This window comes from Aristolochia californica, unplaced genomic scaffold, assembly GCF_029961685.1.
Source record: "Aristolochia californica isolate CCGP_79_NKW_82.1479 unplaced genomic scaffold, dmAriCali1.0.hap1 SCAF_1, whole genome shotgun sequence".
NCBI classification, from domain to species: Eukaryota; Viridiplantae; Streptophyta; class Magnoliopsida; order Piperales; family Aristolochiaceae; genus Aristolochia; species Aristolochia californica.
The window spans coordinates 51,257,180-51,282,182 of NW_027181770.1; the positions used below are offsets into that span (position 1 = coordinate 51,257,180).

The 25,003-nt window shown below is 37.0% G+C and overlaps 3 protein-coding genes across 4 annotated transcripts; 2 read left to right on the top strand and 1 right to left on the bottom strand.

Annotated features, from left to right (window-relative positions):
* The first annotated feature begins 2,575 nt into the window (after positions 1-2,575).
* Positions 2,576-7,223, top strand: LOC137959771 (probable E3 ubiquitin-protein ligase LUL2). Of its 2 annotated transcripts, none has more exons than XM_068807122.1 (4): positions 2,576-3,033; positions 3,548-4,045; positions 6,230-6,731; positions 6,821-7,223. In XM_068807122.1, exons 2-4 carry the CDS (start codon positions 3,570-3,572, stop codon positions 6,995-6,997), a joined length of 1,155 nt encoding a protein of 384 aa, XP_068663223.1. In that variant the 5' UTR covers positions 2,576-3,033; positions 3,548-3,569; the 3' UTR covers positions 6,998-7,223. The 2 variants fall into 2 exon arrangements, with proteins under 2 accessions (XP_068663223.1, XP_068663231.1); XM_068807130.1 differs by having other exon boundaries at positions 3,552-4,045.
* Positions 7,224-15,209: 7,986 nt separating this feature from the next.
* Positions 15,210-19,564, top strand: LOC137950126 (chorismate synthase, chloroplastic). Its single transcript, XM_068796506.1, has 13 exons — positions 15,210-15,541; positions 16,126-16,279; positions 16,988-17,064; positions 17,230-17,288; positions 17,428-17,511; positions 17,601-17,693; positions 18,004-18,084; positions 18,174-18,305; positions 18,434-18,536; positions 18,651-18,745; positions 18,823-18,888; positions 19,016-19,100; positions 19,199-19,564. The coding sequence occupies exons 1-13, from the start codon at positions 15,391-15,393 to the stop codon at positions 19,345-19,347; spliced, it is 1,329 nt and encodes a 442-aa protein (XP_068652607.1). The 5' UTR covers positions 15,210-15,390; the 3' UTR covers positions 19,348-19,564.
* Positions 19,565-20,129: 565 nt separating this feature from the next.
* Positions 20,130-21,527, bottom strand: LOC137948481 (uncharacterized). Its single transcript, XM_068794566.1, has one exon. It carries the CDS (start codon positions 21,525-21,527, stop codon positions 20,130-20,132), a length of 1,398 nt encoding a protein of 465 aa, XP_068650667.1.
* Positions 21,528-25,003: the final 3,476 nt, after the last annotated feature.

Sequence of the window (25,003 nt, forward strand, 5' to 3'; positions counted from 1 at the left end):
TCCGTTTTCCTTCAAAGGCTAGCTATCCTACTTGGGTACAGATGAATTTCTTGTGACCCACGACCACACATGAATGAAGGCTAATCCGATTCACATTTTAAGCACATGACCCACAAGAATAACCCCATGTTATTTCCAAATTTATGTTAAACACATTTATATGAAGTTGGTAAAAGTACATTCTTTCCTCCTCACATCATTGGCTAGTATTCATTAAGTCAATTATTACTCAAACCTAGTCTATGTGGAATAATTTTATTTAGTGGCCTCTAACCAATGTCTCTCAAGGGACTTGACTAATAGGTATCAAAGTAATGTCTCAAATTCCACAAGTCACACCTTACTAGCTAAGTGATTTCAAATTATTTTTCTAAAGCTTTGCAAAGAGACATGTTCTCCAATCATAGAGATCAAATGATCTTGAGTACCCAAACTTCTTTGTGTCTTACATTCCCTTTAGTTTAGATTTAAAGTTGCTTCATCCCCTTTAGTTTAGATTTAGTTTATAAACATTAAAACGCATAGTGGTCTTGGCATCAACAATAGTGGCATGCCAGGGTTCTATTGTGACCTTTGTCACATAGGTCCATTTGATTGCCCTGGAATTTTCTCTTTCCATTTTGTCCCTTTCTTTAGCCTTGGGGTTGAACTTCCCCATAGAGAATTCTCTTAGAACTGGGAACAACTTTTGATCCTTTTTCTTAGTGAAGAACAAAGCTAGAAAAGGGTGGGATAATTTGAATTTTTTGTAGCAAGGGGTCAACTCCTTCCACTATGGTCGACTCCTTTTGATTTTTTGCCTTGACAAAAGGGGTTGATTCCTTTATGTAGTCAATTCCTATTACTTTAGAAGAACTTATCTTTGTACAATGTGGTCGACTCCTATACTGCTTCAAAACTTACTATTTTGAGTGGTTGACTTCTTTGAGCTTTTGCACTTCATAACGTTAATTTTCATACTAAAATGGTCAACTCTTTTTGGCCTTGGCACTTCAAGAGTTCAATTTTCCTACTTGAAGTTGTTGATTCATTACTATGTGATTTGTTCAATTTTCTCATTTTGGTCTACTTGCCTCTTCTAGGTTGGCTACGCACAAGATAAGTTTCTTTCTTATGTTCAGTCAATTGGTATTGGCCGGCCATTTGGATGATATGCTTTCTAACATGCATTGTTTGTTCCCTATTATATATGAGCCACTCGAACAATCTTTGGCCCATTGAAAATTTATGCTGCTACACGACATTTTAAATATACATCATTAGTAACTTAAGTATTTTATATTATCATAACTTGATTGAGTGGGATCTTAAGATCATTATTTTCCCAAAAGATTGTCTCCCCTCATTGTTGGAAAGAAGGAAACCCATGAGAAGATCCAACTTTACTTTTTATAAGTATTAATATCTTAAATATTTAATGGTTATTTCACTCCTAATTTTAAAGGATTATATTAGTCACATTTGATATTTGCCCATATTCAAAATACAATATCTATTCGATAATTAAAAATTATCTAGGATGGTCATATTTGAAAATTGCCCGTAAGGTTTGAAGAAATTATTGAAGTCAACCTAAATCCTTTACTGATAAACTTTTCATGTCTCATCTTGAATGAACATTTGTTGAACTCACCAACATATTTATATGAAGAGCCAAATAAAATGGGTAGTAGGGCTACCATATTTTAACCATTATCAATTCTATTGCATTACTAATTTGACTTTGATTAGGTATTGAGCAAAACTATATATCCATTTAAGGATTTAGATAATATCATATTTTTACACACATAACATTATTAAAGGATAATTTTCAAATATGATCCTCTTAAATATTATATTTCTAAATAAATTGATTATACATTGTATTTCTAAATATGACTAAATTTAAAACACAATCAAAAAAAAATTAACATTAGGGGCATAACAATTTAACCTAGGGAAAGGAACCAATTGTACATTATATGACCTAAACTCAAGTTGTTACGTCCGCTCCCAAGGCTACAAGATATGTGAGTTAAAGCTCAGGACTTACTTACACAAAGCTTGTCGTATTACAATAACAATGTCTACTTGGTTTACAATCAAACCTTATATTGGCCTCTCAAATACACTAATACAACATTTTGGATCAAATAAAAAATAAAACCCAATCCTAATGTGACTACCCAAGCGTGACACTAGCTCAATAACTATTCTTCAAAACAAAATATAACCATTCTAGCATAAACTTGAGCTACTACAAACAAGAATTAAAAAGCAAGAGAGTGGTTAATTTGACACCCACAATTAATTTGAAACAAGAGAACACTTAGGAGAGGTTCTTGATCATTGAGAAAAAAGTATCATCTGAAAAATCTAAGTTATTTAAAAAATAACATTTTTAATTCATATTGATTTAACCTTCAAGTATAAATCTAAATCAATATTTTTAATTAAATTTTATATTTTTATTTTTGTAACAAAAATTTATTTAAATGAGATTGTATTCCGTCTAAAAGAAGAGAGAGAATGATAGAGGGGGTTGGGGGGGACGAAAGACATGAATGGACGGCCTTGATCCAATGGTGTCGAGAGCCAGCTCAGAAACGCGGCGTCCAAACTCCTAGTAGCTTTTTCAGGAAAAATAGCAGAAGAAAAGAAGCCTTTGAGTTGCAGTATTTCTTTTTAATTTTCTGCGTTGCTGCTGTGGGTGGAGCCTTACGCAATACCATTACCGAAAATCCAACCAAAGATTCTGGCACTTCCTATTTTCGATTTCTTTGTCATCCGTGTACTTTACCCATCTAAAGCACAGCCAACTGTTTCTCGAAACGGCAAGTAGCAATTTGTGTAGATTTCTCTGACTCACAAACAGATACAGAGCCTTCTAGTTTTCATTACCTCCTCGAGAGAGTAAAATGAAAACAAACCGGAAATCGTCATCTCTGCCGTTAATATAATGGCGGATTCATTCGTTTGTCTTCCCTGGAGTCAGTTGTGATCATTCGAGAAGATTCCGTCCGAAAATAGGGTCACTCTTGTTGTTTTAAGGTTCGTCAAACTTTTCTGTACTTCGTAGGTTTTTTTGTTATTGGGTTTTGTTTTTCTCCTTCTCGATCAATCTGAGAGAGAGGGAGGAGGACAAGTGTAGAAGCTCGATCAGGGCTAGGTTTTTGGCCTTTTCTGTAAAGCTCAGAAAAACAAGGATTCCTGAATACCCTTTTTTTTAACTCGTTTGAAGCCTTCTTAACTTCAAAATTGAGGATCTGAGCTTTCGCCTGCTTAGTGTATGTAGGCAATAAAGATTAGAGGATTTCCACAACGTGTACGAGTTTTTATTTTTTTTATTTTTCCCGTTGCATTTGTTTCTCCAATTTCTGTTGTTCCTCATTTTCATGCGCCTGTAAAAGCATCAGTCGGTTCCAACCTCCGGTTCTATCTTCATAACGCCAAAAATAAAAAAATAAAAGATTTTTTCGTTGGCTTTTCTCTTTTTCGGCACGCGTGAAAAGGAATTGTATGTATGCTCGTGAAATTTAAAAGGGTTTCTTGTTCATTCCTCAAGGAAGAAGAGAGATAAACCAACGATGGGTAACGCCGGAAGCAGCCATACCCATCGGCGAAGACACGCGCCGCTCGGCGGCCACCCTCCACCCCCCATCCCACACACCCCTCAACCAGAAATGATCGGCAACCGTTACGTTTTCGCAGCGGCAACACCTTACCCACCCCCGTATCCGAACCCAAATCCTCCGCAATATTATCCTTATTCAGCGTATTATCCTTCCCCTCCCGTCCCTTTGCCGGCTCCCTTTGATCACCATCATCGTGGTACCGCTGTTCCCCATATGGATCCCTCCCTTCCACATCCGAACTGGGGCGGACCTCGCTATCCTTACGGCCCTGTTCCGCCTCCTCAAACTGCTTTTGTGGAGCACCAGAAAGCCGTCACCATCCGTAACGATGTCAATCTTAAGAAGGAGACCCTAAGAGTGGAGTCTGACGAGGGCAACCCTGGACAGTACCTTGTCGCCTTCACCTTTGATGCTACTGTCGCTGGAAGGTAAGACTTTGTATTTGTATGTTTTGAAATTATTACTTGGTGAATTCCATTATGCATAGAATTTACTGAATTCCTGAAAACCATGAGATGTCATTTCCTCCGACATCAACAAGTAAAAGGGATTTCGTTGCATGCTTGTTACCCCAAGAAGACACTAAAAAAAATGCAGCAGGCTTATGTGTGTTTCTTTGCTGAACTGTGGCTAGTATTACATTATAGGTTGATATTTTTTGCCTTTCTTGTATTGGATCTTGTGTTTCTATCTTCTGATGTGATGTTCCTTGAGCTATTCGAATGCATTTTTTGTTCTGTTCATTGATAGTTTGATACTTGTGAGTAGGTCAGCTATGAACTATTTTTTGGTCAATTATCTCTAAACGTATGGTAGAGAATGATGTGGTGGTTCAGATCATTTTACTGATTTCTTATTGTTTTTGGTAACAAGATCATTTTACTGAAATAAATATCCTTAAACGTCTTTTCAAGAAAAAAAGAAATCAATATCCAAATATTTGGGTAAAAGAATAATGTGATTGCTATTGCATGATTTTCATTGAGGCCTGCTTACTGTGGCATGCCAAAATGAGATTTTTTTCTTTTCATTAAGATCTGTGACTTCACGAAAGGTGTTCCAACGATTCCAGATATTAGGATAATTATTCTTCTTCTTCCAAATACTCTAAATAAAAAATCAAAGGATTCTTCTCTTTGCAGTTCCTTTTTGCTCTCATGCACCACGCCTCTTGTTTCTTGGAGGTAGCACTTTCTATTTTGTGGTGACTTCACTTTCTATTTTTCTTCTTCTCTTGTTTCTTTGGGGGTAATTTTGGGTTTTTATCATTCCACTCCTCTTGAGTATCAACCTTGTCCTCAAGGTTGAAAGTCGAGGAATCTTAGAAGGGATTCACATGTCCAAAGTGGCGTCTCCTAGATTTTGTTGAAATTAAAATCAAATTACCACTTCTACCCTTAAGGTGTCACCCCTTAGACTTTTTAAAAATAAATGCCCCCCAATTTAAAATTACATGAATTTGGTTTTATCAATGGAGTCTGTGAATGGTTAATTATGATAAACTTGCAAAAAAATACTCTCTTGGTCCTTGTAGTGTTGCCTTTTATTTTCAACAAGTTCTGCTGAGTATGGATTCCCATTGCCTTCTAAATCGTGTTGAGACCGAGGACTACATTCTTTCCCCTCTTACTTACAGTACATGCAAGCATCTCTTCTGATCTTCACCTCCAGACAGGCCTGGAATGTAACCCAGCTGGATGATTTTTTCCTTTTTTTTCATTCCAGAATAAGAGATGATCATGCTGGCCCTTGCTTTTGCATTGGATGACGCAAATTTTGGCAAGAAAGCACATTAGCTGTTCCAAAATGTTAGCAAGATTTGATGCTGTTGCAAGCATTGTAAAAATATTGCTCAGTGGTAGCTGCTAATGGTATAAGTCTGTGCTTTTTGGGAAGAAATGTTTATGATGTAAATTATCCTCTAGGAAAGCTGTTCAGATCTGTACTTCCTCTTGGCTTTTCTTTGGCCCTGTTACTGTTACCATTTTTTTATTTTATAAAAAATTAAAAATGTGGATTTATCTAGTTTGAATGAAGCTATGATTTTTTTTCCCTTTTCTGACAAAAGCTATGATGATGATTATTATCATATAATTCTTTTTCCAGTATTTGCCAGAGATGTATGGAACTGTTAATTACAAGCCACCCGTGTTTTTTCACTGTGCTGAGTAATTACTGTCCTGTATTGTGCCATGGGGAACTCAAAATTTTCATTATCCTACTGTTCCATCAAAATGGTGTATGCCAAATTCCTTCTCATTTTAGTGGTTTGCAGTGCATATATAAGTTTTCTGTTATTGTTTTTATGTGTTCATTGTGAGGTGCAGTGCTGACTGATTGATTTGAATTATACATCAAGTTTCTGATTCTGTGCTTCTCCTATAACAAAATTGGTTTGGAAGGGTGAAAAAGAGGGTTTAAGTGATGAAAAAGTTTTTGAGGGCCCCTGCTACTAATTGTGAAGATTTCTTTTTCTTTGTTCACTTTTTGTGATTTTCCTCGACTTCAAAGGGGAATTGGCACTGCTGAAGGTGTATTTTGTTCAATTTAACATTTGAACTCTTTACATACATTTAGTTCTTTAAAGAATGTTCCTGGCCTCTTTTGTGCAGTATCACTGTTATATTCTTTGCTAAAGAAGGTGCTGACTGCAACTTGACTTCAACCAAAGAAAACTTGGAACCTGTGACTGTGTCTTTCGAAAAAGGCCTAGGCCAGAAGTTCAGACAACCTTCAGGGACAGGAATCAATTTGTCAATGTTTGAGGAATCGGAGTTACTGAAGATGGGAGATGTAGGAGAAGTTTATCCTCTGGCTGTGAAGGCCGAAGCATCTCCTACAGGAGATAATGGATCAGGTGGCGAAAAACCAACGCAAGCAGGCATAAACTCTCAGATCACGCAAGTGATTTTTGAGAAGAAGGATAAGGGCGAATATCATGTAAGGGTGGTGAAACAGATCTTGTGGGTGAACAACATGAGGTATGAATTGCAGGAAATATACGGTATAGGCAATTCAGTAGAGAATGATTTTGACGGAAACGATCCAGGCAAAGAGTGTGTAATTTGTTTGTCAGAACCGCGAGACACTACTGTTCTCCCCTGCCGGCATATGGTAAGAGGACATTCACTAAACCCCCTTTTTAGTTTGCAAAGTCTAAATGTACTTTGGCTAATACAAGAATATGGTACTTGGATTTGTAGTGTATGTGCAGCGGATGTGCAAAGGTTCTGCGGTTCCAGTCAAATAGATGTCCAATATGCAGACAGCCAGTAGAGCGGCTGTTGGAAATCAAGGTGAACGGAAGTGGGGATGGAGGGAATGAAGGCGCGGGGGACGAGGACAGCTCAAAGTTGAGAAACTCAGAGGATCAAGTTTAAGAGTGGAAAAAGGTTGGATGAAGGTCGACTTGTAAAGTCATCAAAAAATGTTTTCCTTCGTTCACAGCTTGTGTAATAATGAAGAAGATAAAAAACGTAATTTGGTTATGCAGTTTGGTGCGGCGTGTGTGGTTTGTAATGGGCGATCGGCAACCCAACAACGGTCGTCGGCGTTTGATTTAAAATTTGGTTTTCCAAAGTCTGAAATGTTTGGGTTTTTTCTTTCCGAATTGGCCTTCCTGGAACGACCGTTGGGTTAGCTACCCTCTATCCGTAATTATTCCACAGACTCGGTTTATTTGGGGCAAATTACAAATCCGCTCTTATGAGATATATCCGGATATTTAATTTATGAATCCAATCCATTTGCATAGCCTAGGGGTAGCTTTGAACCGGCTCGGTTCGATTTGGTATACCTAAATCTTGAGTTGAGTTTGAGATCCGGGATCCGCTCATGTACATTAATCAATCGAGGTTTGGCTCGAAAGCTCGTGAGACGACTCGTTAATTTAACGAGTCGGTGTGGGATTCGGGGGAGTCGAGATCGGAGCGCCGAGAAGAGCGAAGGGGGAAAAATTCTTCCTCCCCTCGTCACTGTCGAGCCCCTCCGTTTGCTGCTGTGGTTGCCTCTATCGTCGTCGACAGCTGCCTCATTGACCGCCTTCTGCTTTTTCGTCGTCGTCGCTCGATTTCTTCCCTCTCGTCTGTCGTCGCTTTTGTTTCCGTCGCCGTCACAGCCGTTATCCCCAACGAAAGTTCCTCGCTGGTGTCGTTCCTAAGTTAAGAGGCCCGCACGAAGATTATTTTGCACGTGCGAGATCATAAAGTGAACTTTTTTTAATTTTGCACGTGCGAGATCATAAAGTGAATTTTTTTTAAAGAAATTGAAAATACATTTTAGTAGAAATAAGTTTCTAAGGACTATTAGTGTTTTATGTTTTTTGTAAACATTTTTCTAATTGAAAATTCTTATTAAAAATCATATAATTTTCTAAGTAAAATTTTCTTGGCAAGATTGACTAGAAAAACGTATAGAAAATTTTTTAATAAGTATTTGACAGTTGATGTTGTAATATTTTAAGCATGAGGCAATTTTCATAGAAATTTTGTGTTTAACATTTTATTTGATAAAAAATTTATCGATAAGTATAATAATATATTAGATTGATTATTAATTTTAATTTATTTCCCTAGAAGAGGCAATAAGAGGTCCACTTAACTTTCCTAAGAAAATTTTAAAATATTTCTTGTAATTTTCTAATAAATCACTAATAGTAATAAGATTTTATAAAGGAAATATGTATCATAGAAAAAAAAATTTTAGTTTTTCCTAGAATATAAATTTTCAACTAGGGGCACTAAGGAAGCCATAGTAAATTTATGGCGAGATTCAAAAATTAGAAAATAAGCTAGACAACATTTGGAGTAAAAAAGATTAATATTTGGGGGGTGGGGGTTAGTTAACTTGAAGTCCGAGATGAAGATCAACCGCATGACGCCCCTCATCAGTTGAAGTCATTAGGGGGGGTTAGTCAACTTGAAGGACGAGATGATCTTCAACCGCATAACGCCCTTCAACACTTGAAGTCGTCAGTGGAGCACAGATGAAGCTTCATCTCGATACAGGGGAAGAAGGGGTCCTTCGTCTCCACAGTTTAATTTTGATCATCTGGAAGAAGGCCTTGTTTGATCTTCTTTGAATTGAAGGACGGGTAACGCTAGCTTTTTCCCCTCTCTCCTCGCACCCCCTCTCTCGCGCGTCGTCATTTCTCAGTTTTTGCTTCCTCTCTCCCGCACTCCCTCTCTCGTCTCCCTGCGCCCCCCGATGTCGTTGCTGCCATAAAATCGATCGGATTTTCGTCTCCGGCCACCATCTCAGTTCCCTCTCGTCTCCGGCCTCATCTCTCGGCCTCGCCCTCTCTCAGACACCCTTTCTCGTCTCCGTGACTCCCTCTCTTCTCTCAGACTTGCTCTCTCTCGCTTCTCTCTCTCTTATCCCTCCTGACCTCCCTTTCTTCTCTGTCTTCTCCCTCTCTGCTCCCTTTCGGCCTCCCACTTCCTTCTCTCTCTGGCTAGTCTCCTTTCCCCCGAAAATACCTTCCGATTTCGTTCAATTTCCCCATTTTGATTTCGATTTTCTTTGATTTTAACATTTGGGAACCTCTTCTTCCTATGCATTAAAATACTCTCTTCATTTAGCAGGTCTGCTGACCCGATGACCGAGCAATTCTAGAGTTCAGATCCACTTGATAGTGGATGCTCGTTTTTACCTTTAATCAATGTAATATCTCTTTGACATTGATTTTTACATCTTTCGATTTCTCTGTTTCCATCGCCGTCCGCTCTGTCAAACCCTAGTGGATGCAGTTCCAGAAGTTGTGAAGCTGCTCAATTTCAGCTGCTAATGGAGGTCATAACGAGAGTTTGATCCACGCAACTCAGATAACTGCCGGTTTCCACTCTTTGATATTTGTTGATTGCCTACGCAATGGAGGAAGGGAAATCTGTTAAACACCATCTGCAACAGAACGGTCACGTTTCTCCGTTTAAACTTGCCAAATTATTAGATCCTGAGGCTTCCTATTGACAAAATCATCTCGCAGCGAGTTCGACACTTTTTTTTGTGGTTTGTGGCTTTTACTTGATTTGAACTAAATCTTGGGTATTGTCTGCTACCTGTGGATAACTTTCTGGACATCGGTGGTTTGAGTTTGGTTCCAGTGCCGTTAGATATGTGATTTTTTTATGCCTTAGTGGAAATTTTATAAAGTATGTATGTGTTCAACAAACATATGAGTATATTTTCTTTTGATGTTGCACGGTTATGAGTGAAGACTAAAGACTGTTAACTTGTTGAATGCAACAGTCTTCACTACCTAAGTGTTTGTAATTTGTTTATTGCTTCTTCTTTTTTGGTTGTAGGAGATGTTTGACACTGGATTCGACAATTTGTGGCCATTGTATGTGGTTTATTGTGAGGTGCACTCCCTTTGGTTGGGGCAATATGGATTGTCCTGTAAGTTCAGAATGATAGGTTTTGGGATGTTATGAAGTCTCATACAATGCGATACTATTATTTGCCAAGTGCCTGATTTTACTATCTTTTAATCTCTCTGCATTTTTAATTCTTATTCGGATACTATTACTTACTTGAGATATACCTGAGCTCTCTTGTATAGAGATGTTATTTCATAGGTGTTGAACTTTCTGAGTTCCCCCAAAGGGAACCAAGAATCACCAACCGTTCTAAATATTCTGGATCTCCAAAATGAATCAAGCATGTTTTTTTATGTACTGAGTGACAGACATTTAATCTTTGTTGGCTGGATCTTAATTGAAAAGCAAAAAGAGAGAAACGACACACCAATGTGCGCCAACATTTTTATTTGATTTAAGCATATTTTTGCTTTACAATACATCTCTCTGTGGGTATGTCATAATGGGATTGAATCTTTTATTTTTATTTTTTTATTTTTAAATTAGTTATAAAAAACCAGACCAGATTATGATCTTATTTTCATATGAATTTGATCAACCTTTTTTATGCATGTGGTACTGGGTTCTCATTCGTTTTTTTCAGCATGCAGCTATTTCTACATTGGCATTGATTGTAAGAAATTGAATTCTTCCTTATTTTCTGATACTTATTTCTAATTGATACTTTATAGAATATATTGTTCTTCAAAAAAAATTTCATAATACCACTTTGGTTGCTGCTCAAAAATCTTCTGTATGTGTCTCGTATACATGTGTTTGTGAGATACCAATTTATAGATACCCGGTATGCATGCTTTTGTCTTCCCATTTTGATTAGCAACTCCTGGATTGGAACTCTTTTACTCCCAACTTTTCGAGTTTGAGGAGTAATATATTACAGACATTGAGGTCAAATTATTATCCGTCAGTTTTTGAAAACAAATTGTTAAATTCTATCTAGGCACTTTTCTTGTCTTTTTTAAGATTCCATTTGGATAGTATAAGTTGGAATAATCAAGCATGATCTATTTTCTTATTTTTTGGCTATATGAAAAACCTTAAAGTTCCCATTGAGAGGATTGTATGCAAGGAGGGCCTTATTTTTCGGCCTTTTTAGGTAAGGAGATTTCTACTACTTGTGTTATTCTACTTGTTATGATCTGGGCGAAGTTGTATTAGGATGAGAAGAAGAATCTTTAGACAACTGAACAACTCAGAGAATGAAATAGTACAATTGCTAAATCTAGGTAATCATTGATAAGGAGGTCTGACTCAAAAACAGTTGACTTAATATGACTCGATATCAAATGTTAAAAGGCGCTCCACCATTTTCTTTTAAGATCCAGGTGAAAATTGTATATGCTTGTTGCATATTGCACAATTATATACGTGTACATGATTATGATGATATATTTGAAGACGAAGATGATGATTTGGGTGGCGACCTTAGTGGAGGAGGTGATGTGGTCCAAGGTGCAATGGATGATATAGACAGCAACGAAGATGGTGGTCTTCAGGATGAGGGTAGCCAAGTAACAAGCTTTCAGAGGCAGCGTGCATTAGAATCCACAAGAGCCGCACAATTTCGAGATGCCATATCGACTTCCATGTGGAACGATAAATGATGGTTATATGTTATTACTTTTGAACATGTGTCGTTCATATGTATTAAACTTGTAACTTGATGATTTTAATATTAAAGGCACAAACTCGTTATTTGAATAATCTTTCTTTTAGGTTATTAATAAAGTTGTATATGTATTTATTTATTATTTTTGTTCAATTTTATTACTATATTAATCTTCATATTTATTGTTTCGGGAAAAAAAATATAATTAAAGTATGCATTTGATTAATTAATTACTTTTAATTTTGTGAAAATATATTAGTAATTAATACCATGTAAAAAATCTATCTTATGTTATTAATATAATACTTTTTATTTATTAATCATATTTATTTTTTATTTACTTTATTGTATTAGTGATTTAATAGTGGTAATTAAAATATTGTTAACTCAAACACTTAGTTTAATTAACTTATTTTTATAATTAATAAAATCAATGGTTTTAAATTTCGAAGATGAAGATAAAGATGAAGTTGTCCACACTAACACCCTATTTCGAAGATTTCGAAGATGAAGTTGTCCACACTAACACCCATTTCGAAGATAAAGATCATGTAGATGCATAAGATGAAGATGAAGATGGAGATCAAATTTCCAGTTTGTTGACTATTCATCTGGATGCTGGGGATGAAGCGATCTTTCATCTCCACATTTTAAAATCCTTCATCTCGTTGAAGACATTTTTTTTATCTTCTTCGAGATGAAAGACGCGTGCAACTTGGTTTTTTTCCCTCTCTCTCTCCTCGTGCGTCCTCATTTCCCTTTTTTCCTCCCTCTCTCCCGCACCCCCCCTCTCTTGTCTCCCTGCGCCCCCGACGTCACTGCTCCCTCTCTTCTCTTGGACTCGTCCTCTCTCTCGCACCCCCTCTCTCGTCTCCGTGCCTCCCTCCCTTCTCTCGGAATTGCTCTCCGTTTCTCTCTCGATCGATCGATCGATCGATCGATCAACCTCCCTTTCTTCTCTCTCTTCTTCCTTTCAGCCTCCCACTCCCTTATCTCTCTGGCTATTCTCCTTTCTCTCAAAATACCTTCCGATTTCGTTCGATTTCCCCATTTCGATTTCGAAGATGAAGATGAAGATGAAGATGAAGTTGTCTACACTAACACCCTATTTCGAAGATTTCGAACATGAACATGTCCACACTAACACCCATTTTTGAAGATGAAGATTATGTAGATGCATGAGATGAAGATGAAAATGAAGATCAAATTTCCAGTTTGTTGACTAACACCCCCCCCAATTGGTGCGTTCTAATCCATTATTGAAATTCAATCCTCAACCTCCCCTATCATTTTTTTTTAAAAATGTATGCATAATTTTATATACAATTTATTTGACATATATCTTATATAGAGTATTAAATGTAGGTTAAACTCGAACTCGGTTAAAATTATTACGCTCGAGTTTGATTACAATTTTAGGTTTGAGGCTAGGGTCGGTCGAGCTCAAATTCAAAATATTTAAATCAAACTTAACTTGAACAAGGTTTGGACCCAGTTGGACTCGATGTCACCCTTATGTCCAATTTTAAGTAGAGGTCATTCCCAATTTTATGTAAAATGTATGTATAATTTTATATATAATTTATTTGACATGTATTTTTTGAAAAGTTTTAAATGTATGTTGGAGCACAAATTCGAGACTTGTATTTTTTGAAAAATTTTAAATGAATATTGAAGCTAGAGCTTGGCTCGAACTCGGTTAAAATTATTAGGCTGGAGCTTGAGCTCGAAATATTTAAATCAAACTCGGCTCGAACATAAACAGGTTCGGGCTCGACTTGGCTTGATGCCACCACCCCTATGCATAGGGTTAGAATCCGAATAATATCCGGGTATGAAATCTTCTATGAAAAATTAAAAATATTTTAAATTTTAAAAATATTCAAAATTACTAAATAAAATTTTTTAAAGTACAATACTTATTGAATCTTATTTAGTTTTCCATAAAAAATAACATAATTAAACATCTTGTCATGAAGATTATTTTGAAGAAAAATCTCTAATAAATAACAAATATAAAAAATTAATTAAATAGTTCATAAAATTATTTTCATTAACTATTAAAATAATTAAAAATCTTACTTTTTCTTTAAACAAATAATAATCAATCTGATATATACATTAATGTTTCCACATTCTTCTCAGCCAAATATGTACAATATTTATCAATAACTCTAGAGTTGTACTAGAAGTAGATTTAGAAGCAACACTAGTGATTGAAATTGAAAAAATATGTTAACCCAATCTATAAGTAACTTATTTTATTATATTTTATATATAATACATTACTTGTTTGATCGGTGGAGCATGAGTAAATAGTATGGACCTAATTCCCTCATTACTCATTAGGAAATTACTAATTGCAGTTTTTGTTTATGAGGATTTCCTCATTGGTTACCTAAAAAACCGCCACCATCGTAAAGCCTCTGTCACAGTTGCTTACCACCGCTTCGTCGCATAACATGTGTCGCAGAGCATCCAGTCAGAGTGTCTCTATTGTAGCGCCTCCAACGTATTGTCGGAGCGCCGCCTCTGTCGCCGTTGCCCATTGACCTGCCATTGTCTCCCAGCAATTATCGGCGTTGGGAGGAAGACAACGCTGTTGATTTAATTTATGCTAAGTTAGAAAAAATTAAACCAATATTATTTATTCATTATATTTATTTTTTAACTACTGTGTTATATTAGTGATTTAATAGTGGTAATTAAAATATTGTTAAATCAAGCATGTGATCAATTATTTTGGTTCAAGTAACCTATTTTTATAATTAATAAAATTAATAGATTTAAATTTGATGAAAAATTATTATTTAATAATACGTAAAAATATATAGTGTGTTAAAGTTAGTATTTGATCAATTTTTCATGTTTAATCATTCTTTTTTATTTTAAAGTATATCATATGTTATTAATAAATTAATAACTTAACTTATTATATTCGTCTATGTTATTTTTAACGTTATTTATTTATTTTTTATAATTAATCATGTGCACAGTTAATTAGCTCACGTAATTATTGTATTAATGTACAATAAATTGTAATCATTAAATAAAATAATATATAATTTAATTAATTATTAATATATTTTAATTATACATTAACCCCCCCTCTCCCTTAGAGCAAACAAATGAGCAGGTGGACTAAACTTAAAGAATATTTTGAATAAAGATCATAAAGAAAAAATCAAACACTCTGAATATGAGACTCTCTAACATCACCATATTTTGCTCCTTACATGTATTCATTAAAATCCATCTTAAACCTTGGATAAATATGTAGGCAATAGTGAAGCAAACTCTTCAGTTTTACTAGAGGCACATAACAAGAAGAATGAAAAAAAATGACAAACAAGATCTGATCGATGTTTGATCTTCCTAGAGAAAGAAAGAAGAGAGTGATGACAAGATGGATTGGTGTTTGATCTTCGTAAAGAAAGAAAGAAGAGAGATTGGAGGTGGTCTTAGGGCTGTTCGATGAGATTTTCAAACATCATGGTTTGTCCGATTTGAGCCTCACTCCTGTAGACTCCCAAGTCCTAACAAATAAATGTAAAAAATCTTTCACAATCAAATAAAATGCGACTAGGGGATGATTATTCTTCCTGTGCGTTGTATCCTGTAGAGCAAACACGAATCGGGGTAGGTGGGAGAGGGCTCGGCGGCTGACTGCCTGACTACCCATACAAAGGGGTTGGTGAAGAAGCTCTGCTCCGCTATATAACCCCCCTCCCTTTTTGCCCAATTCCGCCTCCGCGGTTTCTTCTCCTTTTTTCATTAATCGGCGACCATGGCGTCGTCTCTCTCGTCTACTATCTTCTTTAAGGGCACTAAAACCGATGGAGCCTGTAGTTTGGGTTTTCCGGCGTCCGATCTCCGCAGGCTTTCTGTTCCCGCTGTGCACATCTCTATCCAGCGGAGGGATGCTCACAGAAGGCTTGGTAATGGAAAATTTCTAGATTCCCTTTTAGTTTCTATGACTTGGATCTAAATTCTATTGCTCTTTCTCATGTGAATTCGTTCTTGGATCCTAAACGCTGTCATTTTAACTCTGGCTTTAGTTCAAGGAAGATTTCCGTTTTTATCTTTCAATTTAGACAATTGGCTTAAAGCTGCTTAATGATCTCCTATATGAGGTTTCATTTGTGACAATGAATCCCAATTCTGAAAAAAATTTATCATCATGAAACTTGTTCCCTAGTCACTATTGTTCCTTCTTTTGAGCTGGTCAATCCACTGGTTAAGTGAGTTTTAGTTCTATTTTCTGAAAGTCGCGCTTTTTTTCCTTTATTTTTTTTTTGTGTTAGTCTTACATTAATCCATATGTTGGAGGAATGCTCTTTGCAGTGCTTCCAAGGACAAGTACGTAGATCTTGTGACTTGAGCTTTCTCTTTTAGTTCTAGAGTCAATTCACATCTGATCTGGCCTCTGCATCGCCATCGCATAACTTTTCCTCTTAATCTTGTTGCTCTTTTTTGCCATGACCTACTGTATAAGAACTAAATATTGTTCTTCGAATTTCAGAGGTCAAGGCTGGTACGGGAAGTTCTTTTGGGACTTTGTTTCGTGTCTCAACATATGGTGAATCTCATGGTGGAGGGGTTGGGTGTGTCATTGATGGATGCCCTCCTCGTATTCCTCTTTCAGAAGCCGACATGCAAGTAGAACTTGATAGAAGGTACTATCTGATGTACATATAACTTTTCTTCTTCTTTTTCTTGTCTCTTCTATTGGGCCAGTAACTAACTACAGTAAAAGCAAACATGTCGGCTGGAACAAATAGGCCATACATCACAGTACAACAATCAGTAAGAATTGTTCATGAAGGTTTTAGTAATGCAGAGTTTCAACCTAGACAACATCTTAATTGCTGGAGGGCTAGCATAATTGAATCGAACATTACCTATGAAATTCCTCATCACACCATCACAACATTCAGGTGACTGGATCTATGTTCAGAAGGATCTTTAGTCATGGGGAGAGGGTGACACTGTAGCGAGGCTAGTAGATTAAGTATTAATACCAAACAAGTTACTTGTGTCTTCAGATAGATATTTTGCATTACTTTGGACTACTCGAAGCACGTTGGCAGTCCCTATCTTAAGTTGCTTTTTCGGGCTAGTTATGTTGTGTTAATCTTTTAGATGCTCTAACAAAATATTTTACCAGGTAGAGTGACATTTGTTCTGACCTATAATGTTTTTCTGGATTTTGACTTTGTACTCCATGTTGTTGGGTGTTGTGTGATGACTAACTTTGGCTTATTTCTCATCTCTTATACTATTCTTTGATTACTAATTAACAGCAAGAGAGTGGATTGTACCATAAAGGGGTTCTGCTTAAGAAAATTTATATGGTGACAATCTAACAAAGTTTCTATTTGCAGGAGACCAGGGCAAAGTAGAATAACTACCCCCAGGAAAGAGACTGATACATGCAAAATACTTTCTGGTGTTTCTGAAGGTTAGATGCTGTAGTTAATTTGTTCTATGCTGTTTTCCCATGAGTCTACCCCTCGCCTGAGTCCAAGTATAACAAGTGCGCAGGTTGTCTTGCATGATTCTATGCACTGCTTAGCATGTCCTTGAATAAATATTTTACTAATCTAACCTGGAGTGTGCAGTGCAGGATTGACTACTGGGACGCCTATCCATGTCTTTGTACCAAACACGGATCAAAGAGGGCATGTATGTGTCTGTCATGAAATGCTTTGCAGTAAATCATTAAGCAAAGTGTATTTGATGTTGTTTACTGGCAAGTATTTGTTAGGCATTTAACATCTCCTAATAAAAATTGAATCAAAGTTACTTATCTTCATGTTCACAGGATTATAGCGAAATGTCAATGGCATATAGGCCTTCTCATGCAGATGCCACATACGATTTTAAATACGGTGTACGATCTGTGCAGGTAAGTGTGTACTTGACAAGTCAGAGTTGATTGTAATCATATTCAGTTTAATGTGTAAATGAGATAAAGTTCCATAAACAAACTTTTAGGGGGGCGGCAGATCATCAGCTAGAGAAACCATTGGCAGAGTCATACCTGGAGCTGTCGCAAAAAAGATTTTGAAGATGAAATGCGGAACTGAGGTTGGTCGATTATGTTGTTAGTGAATATGGCCTTTAATTGTTGCATATAGTGTTCCTCTGTTTCATTTTTGACCCCTTGGTATAGAATGTCTAGATGTTAAAAAAGCCAAGGGTACGGCCTTTGCTTAATTTTTATCCCTTGTATTGAATCTATATTATTAATTTCTATTTAGGATATGTGTTACATCATAGAGGCAGTTTGTTTCCTCGAATCATTTGTTTTCCTCTTCGATGCATTACTGGAGAGAAGTTTTCTTTTCATGCATTCATGCTCCTTGTATGATGCCTTAACATTTTGTTTCCATTTTAGGTTCTTGCCTATGTTTCTCAAGTCCATAAGGTTGTACTTCCAGAAGGAGTGGTGGACAATGAGATTTTCACGCTTGAGCAGGTGCTTATGTAATTACTTTTTTCATTTGCCACAGTATGTGATTCGGTCAGTTTTTAAACCAGCAACTCAATTATATCATGTTTGTGTAGGTGGAAAGTAATATTGTTAGGTGCCCTGATCCAGAATATGCTGAAAAGATGATTAGTGCTATTGATGCTGTCCGAACCAAAGGAGACTCAGTTGGTGGTGTTGTAACTTGTGTTGTGAGGAATGTCCCAAGAGTGAGTACTCTAACCAAATCCTATTTGCTAGAAAGGATCATTATCCTTCTGCAGACTTTGGATTTTTTTTATCAGTGACCATTTTTCTGCTCTGAAAAATCTTAAAAATTATAATCACCTCATATCAGGGGCTTGGATCACCAGTTTTTGACAAGCTTGAGGCAGAGCTTGCCAAAGCTTGCATGTCACTCCCAGCAACCAAGGGATTTGAATTTGGGAGTGGATTCGCAGGTAGAGTAAATGATGCTGTCTAGTCAGTCTTTTGAGCTTGAGAAGATAGTCTGTCTCTATATCAAATAGTACGCAAGAAGACTTACTGTCGTTTATCTGTGATGACATCTATAGGTACTTTCTTGACTGGGAGTGAACACAATGATGAATTTTATACCGATGAAAATGGTAAAATTCGTACCAAAACAAACAGATCAGGCGGGATACAGGTAAATATTCCTTCTCTCCTTCCAGTTCTTCAGATTAAGATGCCTTTTTTTACAAGCCTTCTAAACCATCTACACAGGGAGGAATATCCAATGGTGAAACCATAGCGATAAGAGTAGCTTTCAAACCAACATCTACAATTACTGTAAGTCAGTTTGTCTTTATTTTAATTAATGTGTTTGCTGGCTTCATCTTAAGGATTTTTACAGTTGTGGGAATTGCTGTTTCCATATAGTATTGACTCAACAGGGATTAAAACTTGATGTCTGCAGAAAAAGCAGAACACTGTGACTAGAGACCGACAGGAAACTGAACTAATTGCCCGTGGCCGCCATGATCCTTGTGTGGTCCCTCGAGGTCAGTGACCATAATTCTGGTTAATTTTTTTTTGTCTACTTTAATCTTTCGGGTCAAGTGTAGTGGAAGAAAATAATGGCTCTTTTTGGTGTTAACAGCTGTGCCAATGGTGGAAGCTATGGTTTCACTGGTTCTGATGGACCAGCTGATGTTGCAGTATGCACAATGTGAGTTGTTCCCCATCAATCAATCTCTTCAAGAACCATTGGAGAAGCCTAGTCTTGAGGCTGCTGGTCTACCCATTTAAAACGATACTTAGTACGGGCCATTGTGGAATATTGTGCTGAAGAGCCAAGAGTGAAGGATGTTGTAACATGAATTGAGTTGTTTCCAGTAAGTCCAACAAATTATTTAAATTTTCAACAGTGAGATTGATTGGTGTGTAGGATGCAGTTTCTCAGTGCTTTTGATCATTTGTGTGTGCATACATTTGATATTTTAAATGAGCTGCAAATTTCTGAAAATTATCTAAATAATAAAAGGAAGACGAAGGTTGAAACCATACTACCTTTCACTGAAACTTTCTATCTCTAGGGAAAGTGAAATTGAACTTCTTAGGAAGCAATTCCACGCTCTTGCGATATCGTCTCTCTTGATTCGGGGGAGGGGTCAATAAGGGATGGAGAGCTGTTTTAGACTTTCAGATTTCTCTGCTTTTGAAACTCTCGGGATTGTTAATGAATACTTAGACGAAGATCTTATTTCTTTTTTTGGTTACATGAGACTACCGTGACAAAAACTTCCATCATCCAATGCACGGAGAAGTCCATTAAATTGCACTGTGAAGAACAGTGAAGACGAAAGAGGTCAAATAGTATTAAAAGGGAATCAAGCAAACGTTAAATTTATAAGAAAAGATTAAAGCCACAGCTACAGAGGTTCAACCATTTATTCGTCCAGACAGGACCTAAACAAGCGACACAGACACACCACAGACTGACGAGACAACAACACACACTTTTACCCACTAATTGGGACGACGATTACTAGGAAAAGCAAGAAAGACCCATAACCTGCCGGAGTGACAGGCTACTCCACCATCCACTGGTGGACGAACACACCCTTATTTCTAATAGTTTTAATCAGCTGAGAGCAATCTCCATCCCTTGCATTATGAGCATCTGTGTAGTTCGTGCACTGAAGGAAGATCTCGTCAACGAAGCATATGGAACCACTCTCAAACAGCTCATGCAGGAGTCTCCGCCCCACTCCTCCGGCACTTATCTTGATAACCACGAAATCCCCCATGCTCACTGTTTCTTTGAACCATCCAAGAAAATCAAACAGTTCTGGTTCTTCAACATCCATGAACGAATGGTCCGTTTCTTCGGAAGGCGTTGAGTGAAAATCTGCCCACTTTTCGGACAATTCAGGGTAATAAACGAAGGTGACATCATGCCTTCCAGCATAGGAGGAGAGCAAAGCCGACTCGTGTTCCAGAGCGTAGATGTTTAATGGTATCGATTGCTTCGGATATTGCGGTAGAAACAACTTCGCGATGCTAGAATTGGCAAATTTTCCAGCCCCAACATCAATATATATCAGTCGGTTTCGATCCGAGATGTTCAAGAGTTCCGTCAGGAACGTAAATTTCTGTTCTGTTCCCATCAGCTTCTGCTCAGAAAGAGGCTCCAAAGATCCTATATAGGGTTCGTTGTTCGCTACTGAAGGGCATCCCTGTGGAAGAGTATAATGCTCAAAAGAACTGAACCCGTTAGCCTTTTTAAAGACTACCATAGTGAGAGAATGCACAAGACCAACATGAACGATATCAGAGTTTCTCAAGAAGGATGAGATGGGCGTGGCAGCCTTTATTAGCGTACCCGGAGTAGAACCGGTGGCTCCTGCAAGCATTGCCCCAACCCCACCAGGTTTCAGGACTCGCTCGATTTCAAGCACAAGGAGAGCAGGCACCGAGAGTTCATGAAGTCCACTCGAAAAGACGAAATCAAAGGAGTTATCATCAAAAGAGAGCTTGTTAAACAGACTCCGATGAGAGGTAAAGGGGGATTGAGTAAAGATGAAAACATTGGGGAATCCTAGGTTTCTCAGTGCGGAAACAGCAGGACTCGATCTATCCCCTAGACAGAGAGCTTTAGCACCAGAAGTCAACAGTTTCATTCCCATGAGCTCCCTAAACAAATCGGAAGCGACATTGACGTCTGCCTGACACAGCTTTGGCTCCAAGGGAGACTCTATAAGAGGAACAGGATAGAAAATGAGAGGTTTCAAAATCCTTCCAAAGAAGGTAGGCTTGGAAGCGCAGTCACCGAAATTCATGGCAAAGAACTCAGTGGAATCAATGCGTGCAACAAATTGCATGAAAGGAATCATGGCTATTACGGACAGCAGCATAAAAGTACGAAGTAGGACGTGCCTCAGAATGACAGCCCGAAGCGTTTGCGATTCAGTATCCTTTAAAGCCATGGGGCTTCGCTTCCGAACAGAGCAAAGGGACCAGTGGAACAGAGTATAAGAAATTACCCCGGGACCCAAATTTAGAACTTGGCAAACGGAAGAACGATCAGACGTTTCAAGGAAAATTCAACCGAATCAGATCCTTTCAAACAGCAGTAGGATGCATGTATTGATTGCTGATGAGCGGCATTCCTAGGAGAAAAATTCTTGGGACAATTGAAACTCTAAAGCGCAAGTTTTAACCGGAAAAGAAAAGCCCAAGTTTGCCATTAGAGTTGGAAGGTAATCTCGATCGGAACGGCGGGCGAGCGGATCGGGGATCAGGAATCGTCTTCCTGATAGAAAGATGAAATATTTCCCAGGGAATGGAAATAAAGAGATCAAATAAAAGCCAACAAGAAGGAAGCAGAAGGACTAGCGAGTGCAAAACCTAGAAGAGGTGTGATTCCCACCCACGAGAAGCGCCAGTGATGCTTGAAACCCTAACAAAAGCCTCATCGACATCCGTCTCCACATGGGCTGGAACCACGCGCGCGTCTTCATCTTCAATCTCAACTGGAAAACATTCCTTTTCCTCGACAGGGCTCTACATTCTCCAGATCAAGAGCGCAGAGAAGTGAAAAACGGGAAGAGCGGATCTGGGTAGGTTTCCCACAGGCAAAGAAGCCTCGAAGATGGCTCCCTTATAATGGAGTGAGAAGGATGGTTTTGTAGGGCAGCCGCATAAAAGAAAGAGTGGTTGTGTGTTTTTGGAATGATGGGAAAGGGGGAGAAACCAAAAGAAAGATAAATTCACTCTGTTTTAAGAGTAAACCTTTTTGTACTTAGCTTCTTCCACTCGCTTGTAATTTCCCACCCAAAGATTTTTAGCTGCTTCTCTCTCTCTCTCATGTAATCAGTGAACGCGTCCAACGTGGCCCCAGCAATCAATTTTTTCACGTGCCTGTCGATTGTCGGTGACTGATATCTGACACGACCTTCGTGACGGTTATTTTGGTAATTACGAGGCATATTAGTCAACAAAACGAAAATTTGATATCCGTCTCCGTCTCCGTTTCCCCGTGTTTATCTTCAAAATGTTCCAAATAATGTGTTAATGTGGACAACTTTATCTTCATCTTCATTTTAAAATTTTAAAATTATTAATTTTATTAATTATAAAAATAAGTTAATTAAACTAAGTATTTGAGTTAACAATATTTTAATTACCACTATACAATAGAGTAAATAAAAAAAATTATTATTAATGAATAAAAAGTATTATATTAGATAGATTTATATGGTATTAATTAATAATATATTTTGACAAAATTAAAAGTAATTAACTAAGCAAATGCATACTTTAATTATATTTTATTTACCAAAGACTTAAATATGAAGTTTAATAAATTAATAAAATTGAAAATAATAATAAATAAATACATATACAGCTTTGAAAATAACCTAAAAGAAATTTATTCAAATAACGAGTTCGTGCCTTTAATATTAAAATCAACAAGTTACAAGTTTAGTACTTATAAATGACGCATGTTCAAAAGTAATAAGAGTAAACCATCATTTATCGTTCCACATGGAAGTCAATATGGTATCTCGAAATTATGCAGCTCTTATGGATTTTAATGCACTCTGCCTCCGAATGCTTGTTAATTAGCTACCCACATCCTCAAGATCATTGCAATCGTCGCTGTCTGTATCATCCATTGCACCTAATTGGACCGCATCATCTCCTCCACCGAGCTCACCACCCGAATCATCATCTTCATCTTCAAATATATCATCATAATCTTCTGCACGTATATAATTGTGCAATATGTAACAAGCATGTACAATTTTCACCTGGATCTTAAAAGAAAATGGAGGAGTGCCTTTTAACATTTGAAATCGAGCTTTTAAAGCACCAAAAGTTCGCTCAATAATATTCCGTAAAGATGAATGTCTTCGGTTGAATAATTCTTTTTCATTTCTATGAATATTATCTCCAAATTCTTGCAGATGATATCGGGTTCCTCGATATGGAGCCAAAAATCCCGGAAGATTTGCATAACCAGCATCGACTAGATAATATTTTCCTATAATAGAAATTATATACCACATAAAATAATTGAAGATAAAATAGATAAAAACTGACTACATAAAAATATATTACTTACCTTCAGGTACAAAGATTTTATCTCGACGAGTAAGTGAATTGCATATCAAATGAACATGCTACCATCACATTTTGTGAGAGATAACCTTTTCTATTCCAAAACCTTGGTTGATCTTCAAGTGGAATGTTGGCTTTGATATGAGTTCCATCAATAACTCCAATACAATCCTAATTATACATTTTCAATTAATATTTACTAACTTTGTATATTAATCTAAAATTATTTAGTTATAGGAAGTGATGTTACCTTGAAGTAGGGATAAAACATTGAATTGGTTAAAATCTTCAAGTGTGTGCGTTCCGAAGGCTGTTTGACGTAATCAAAGTGAAGTTCGAAGATTGCATCCAACACCTTGTTGAAATACTTACTTATGGTCCAGTTTGATCTATCAAACATTTCTTTTGTGACACTATATACTTGTCCTTGACTAACAGTTAAGGAAACAAGTTGTTCTTCAACTGAGTTGGTCTTTGTGGTTGATAAAAACCCTTTACTAGTAAGTATATCTGCCAATTTGTGAAATACCAGTTGGTTCATCCTGTAAACTTTTCGAAATTTAACTAGTGATTTGTCTAGTTCCTTTTGCAAATACAATGAACCATTCATCCCACAAGAACGTGGTACACATCTGTTGCAATGGTACAGATAGTATCTTTCCATGGCGATCAACAAAGTTGTGAATGCAACCATACTTACAACCTTTTCATCGTCTGTCATAGTATCCATGGAAATCCACAAATTCAATCGCCTAATATTCATAAACACAAGTAAACATCAATCTTTAAACATAACCTATTTGCAACACCTATAAACAACCATATTCATCCATATTCCCACATCCTACATTCATCCACATTCCACATCCATACTCAAAGCACCATATTCATCCATGCAATATATAAACACAACAACATATCAAATTTAAATACAAACCATACTAATAAGTCTTGCAACGTCATAATTCAAATATCATACCTAATACATAACAATATTCCAAAAGAATAATGTATTTATAACGCATTACAATTAGTTTTCAAAACAAAATTTAAGCCACTCAACTCGCTCTTCCACTGTCATTTCTGTAAACATGACCTTCTTACTTGGCGTATCCAACCATGAAGGAGCGCGAAACTTCAATTCTGTAGGCAAGTCCGGGATTTCCCTAAGGGCTTTGACCCAATCTCTTACAATATCGTCTTTCATCATGAAATTCTCAAATGTCTTAGCAATTCGATCTATTGCATCAAAGATTCTTCTACTAGTGTCATCATCAGGCATTTCGGTTCTCTTTCTTAGACGACTTGAAGATGACCGTTGACTTCTTTCAGATTGATT

Bases quoted from the DNA above. Each gene is read 5' to 3' on its own strand.
- LOC137950126 (XM_068796506.1), top strand. From the start codon at position 15,391: ATGGCGTCGTCTCTCTCGTCTACTATCTTCTTTAAGGGCACTAAAACC. The intron at 16,280-16,987 runs GTACTATCTGAT...TTCTATTTGCAG, and splicing joins CAAGTAGAACTTGATAGAAG to GAGACCAGGGCAAAGTAGAA. The intron at 17,289-17,427 runs GTATGTGTCTGT...TCATGTTCACAG, and splicing joins ACACGGATCAAAGAGGGCAT to GATTATAGCGAAATGTCAAT.
- LOC137959771 (XM_068807122.1), top strand. From the start codon at position 3,570: ATGGGTAACGCCGGAAGCAGCCATACCCATCGGCGAAGACACGCGCCG. The intron at 4,046-6,229 runs GTAAGACTTTGT...TCTTTTGTGCAG, and splicing joins GATGCTACTGTCGCTGGAAG to TATCACTGTTATATTCTTTG. The intron at 6,732-6,820 runs GTAAGAGGACAT...TTGGATTTGTAG, and splicing joins TTCTCCCCTGCCGGCATATG to TGTATGTGCAGCGGATGTGC.
- LOC137948481 (XM_068794566.1), bottom strand. From the start codon at position 21,527: ATGGCTTTAAAGGATACTGAATCGCAAACGCTTCGGGCTGTCATTCTG.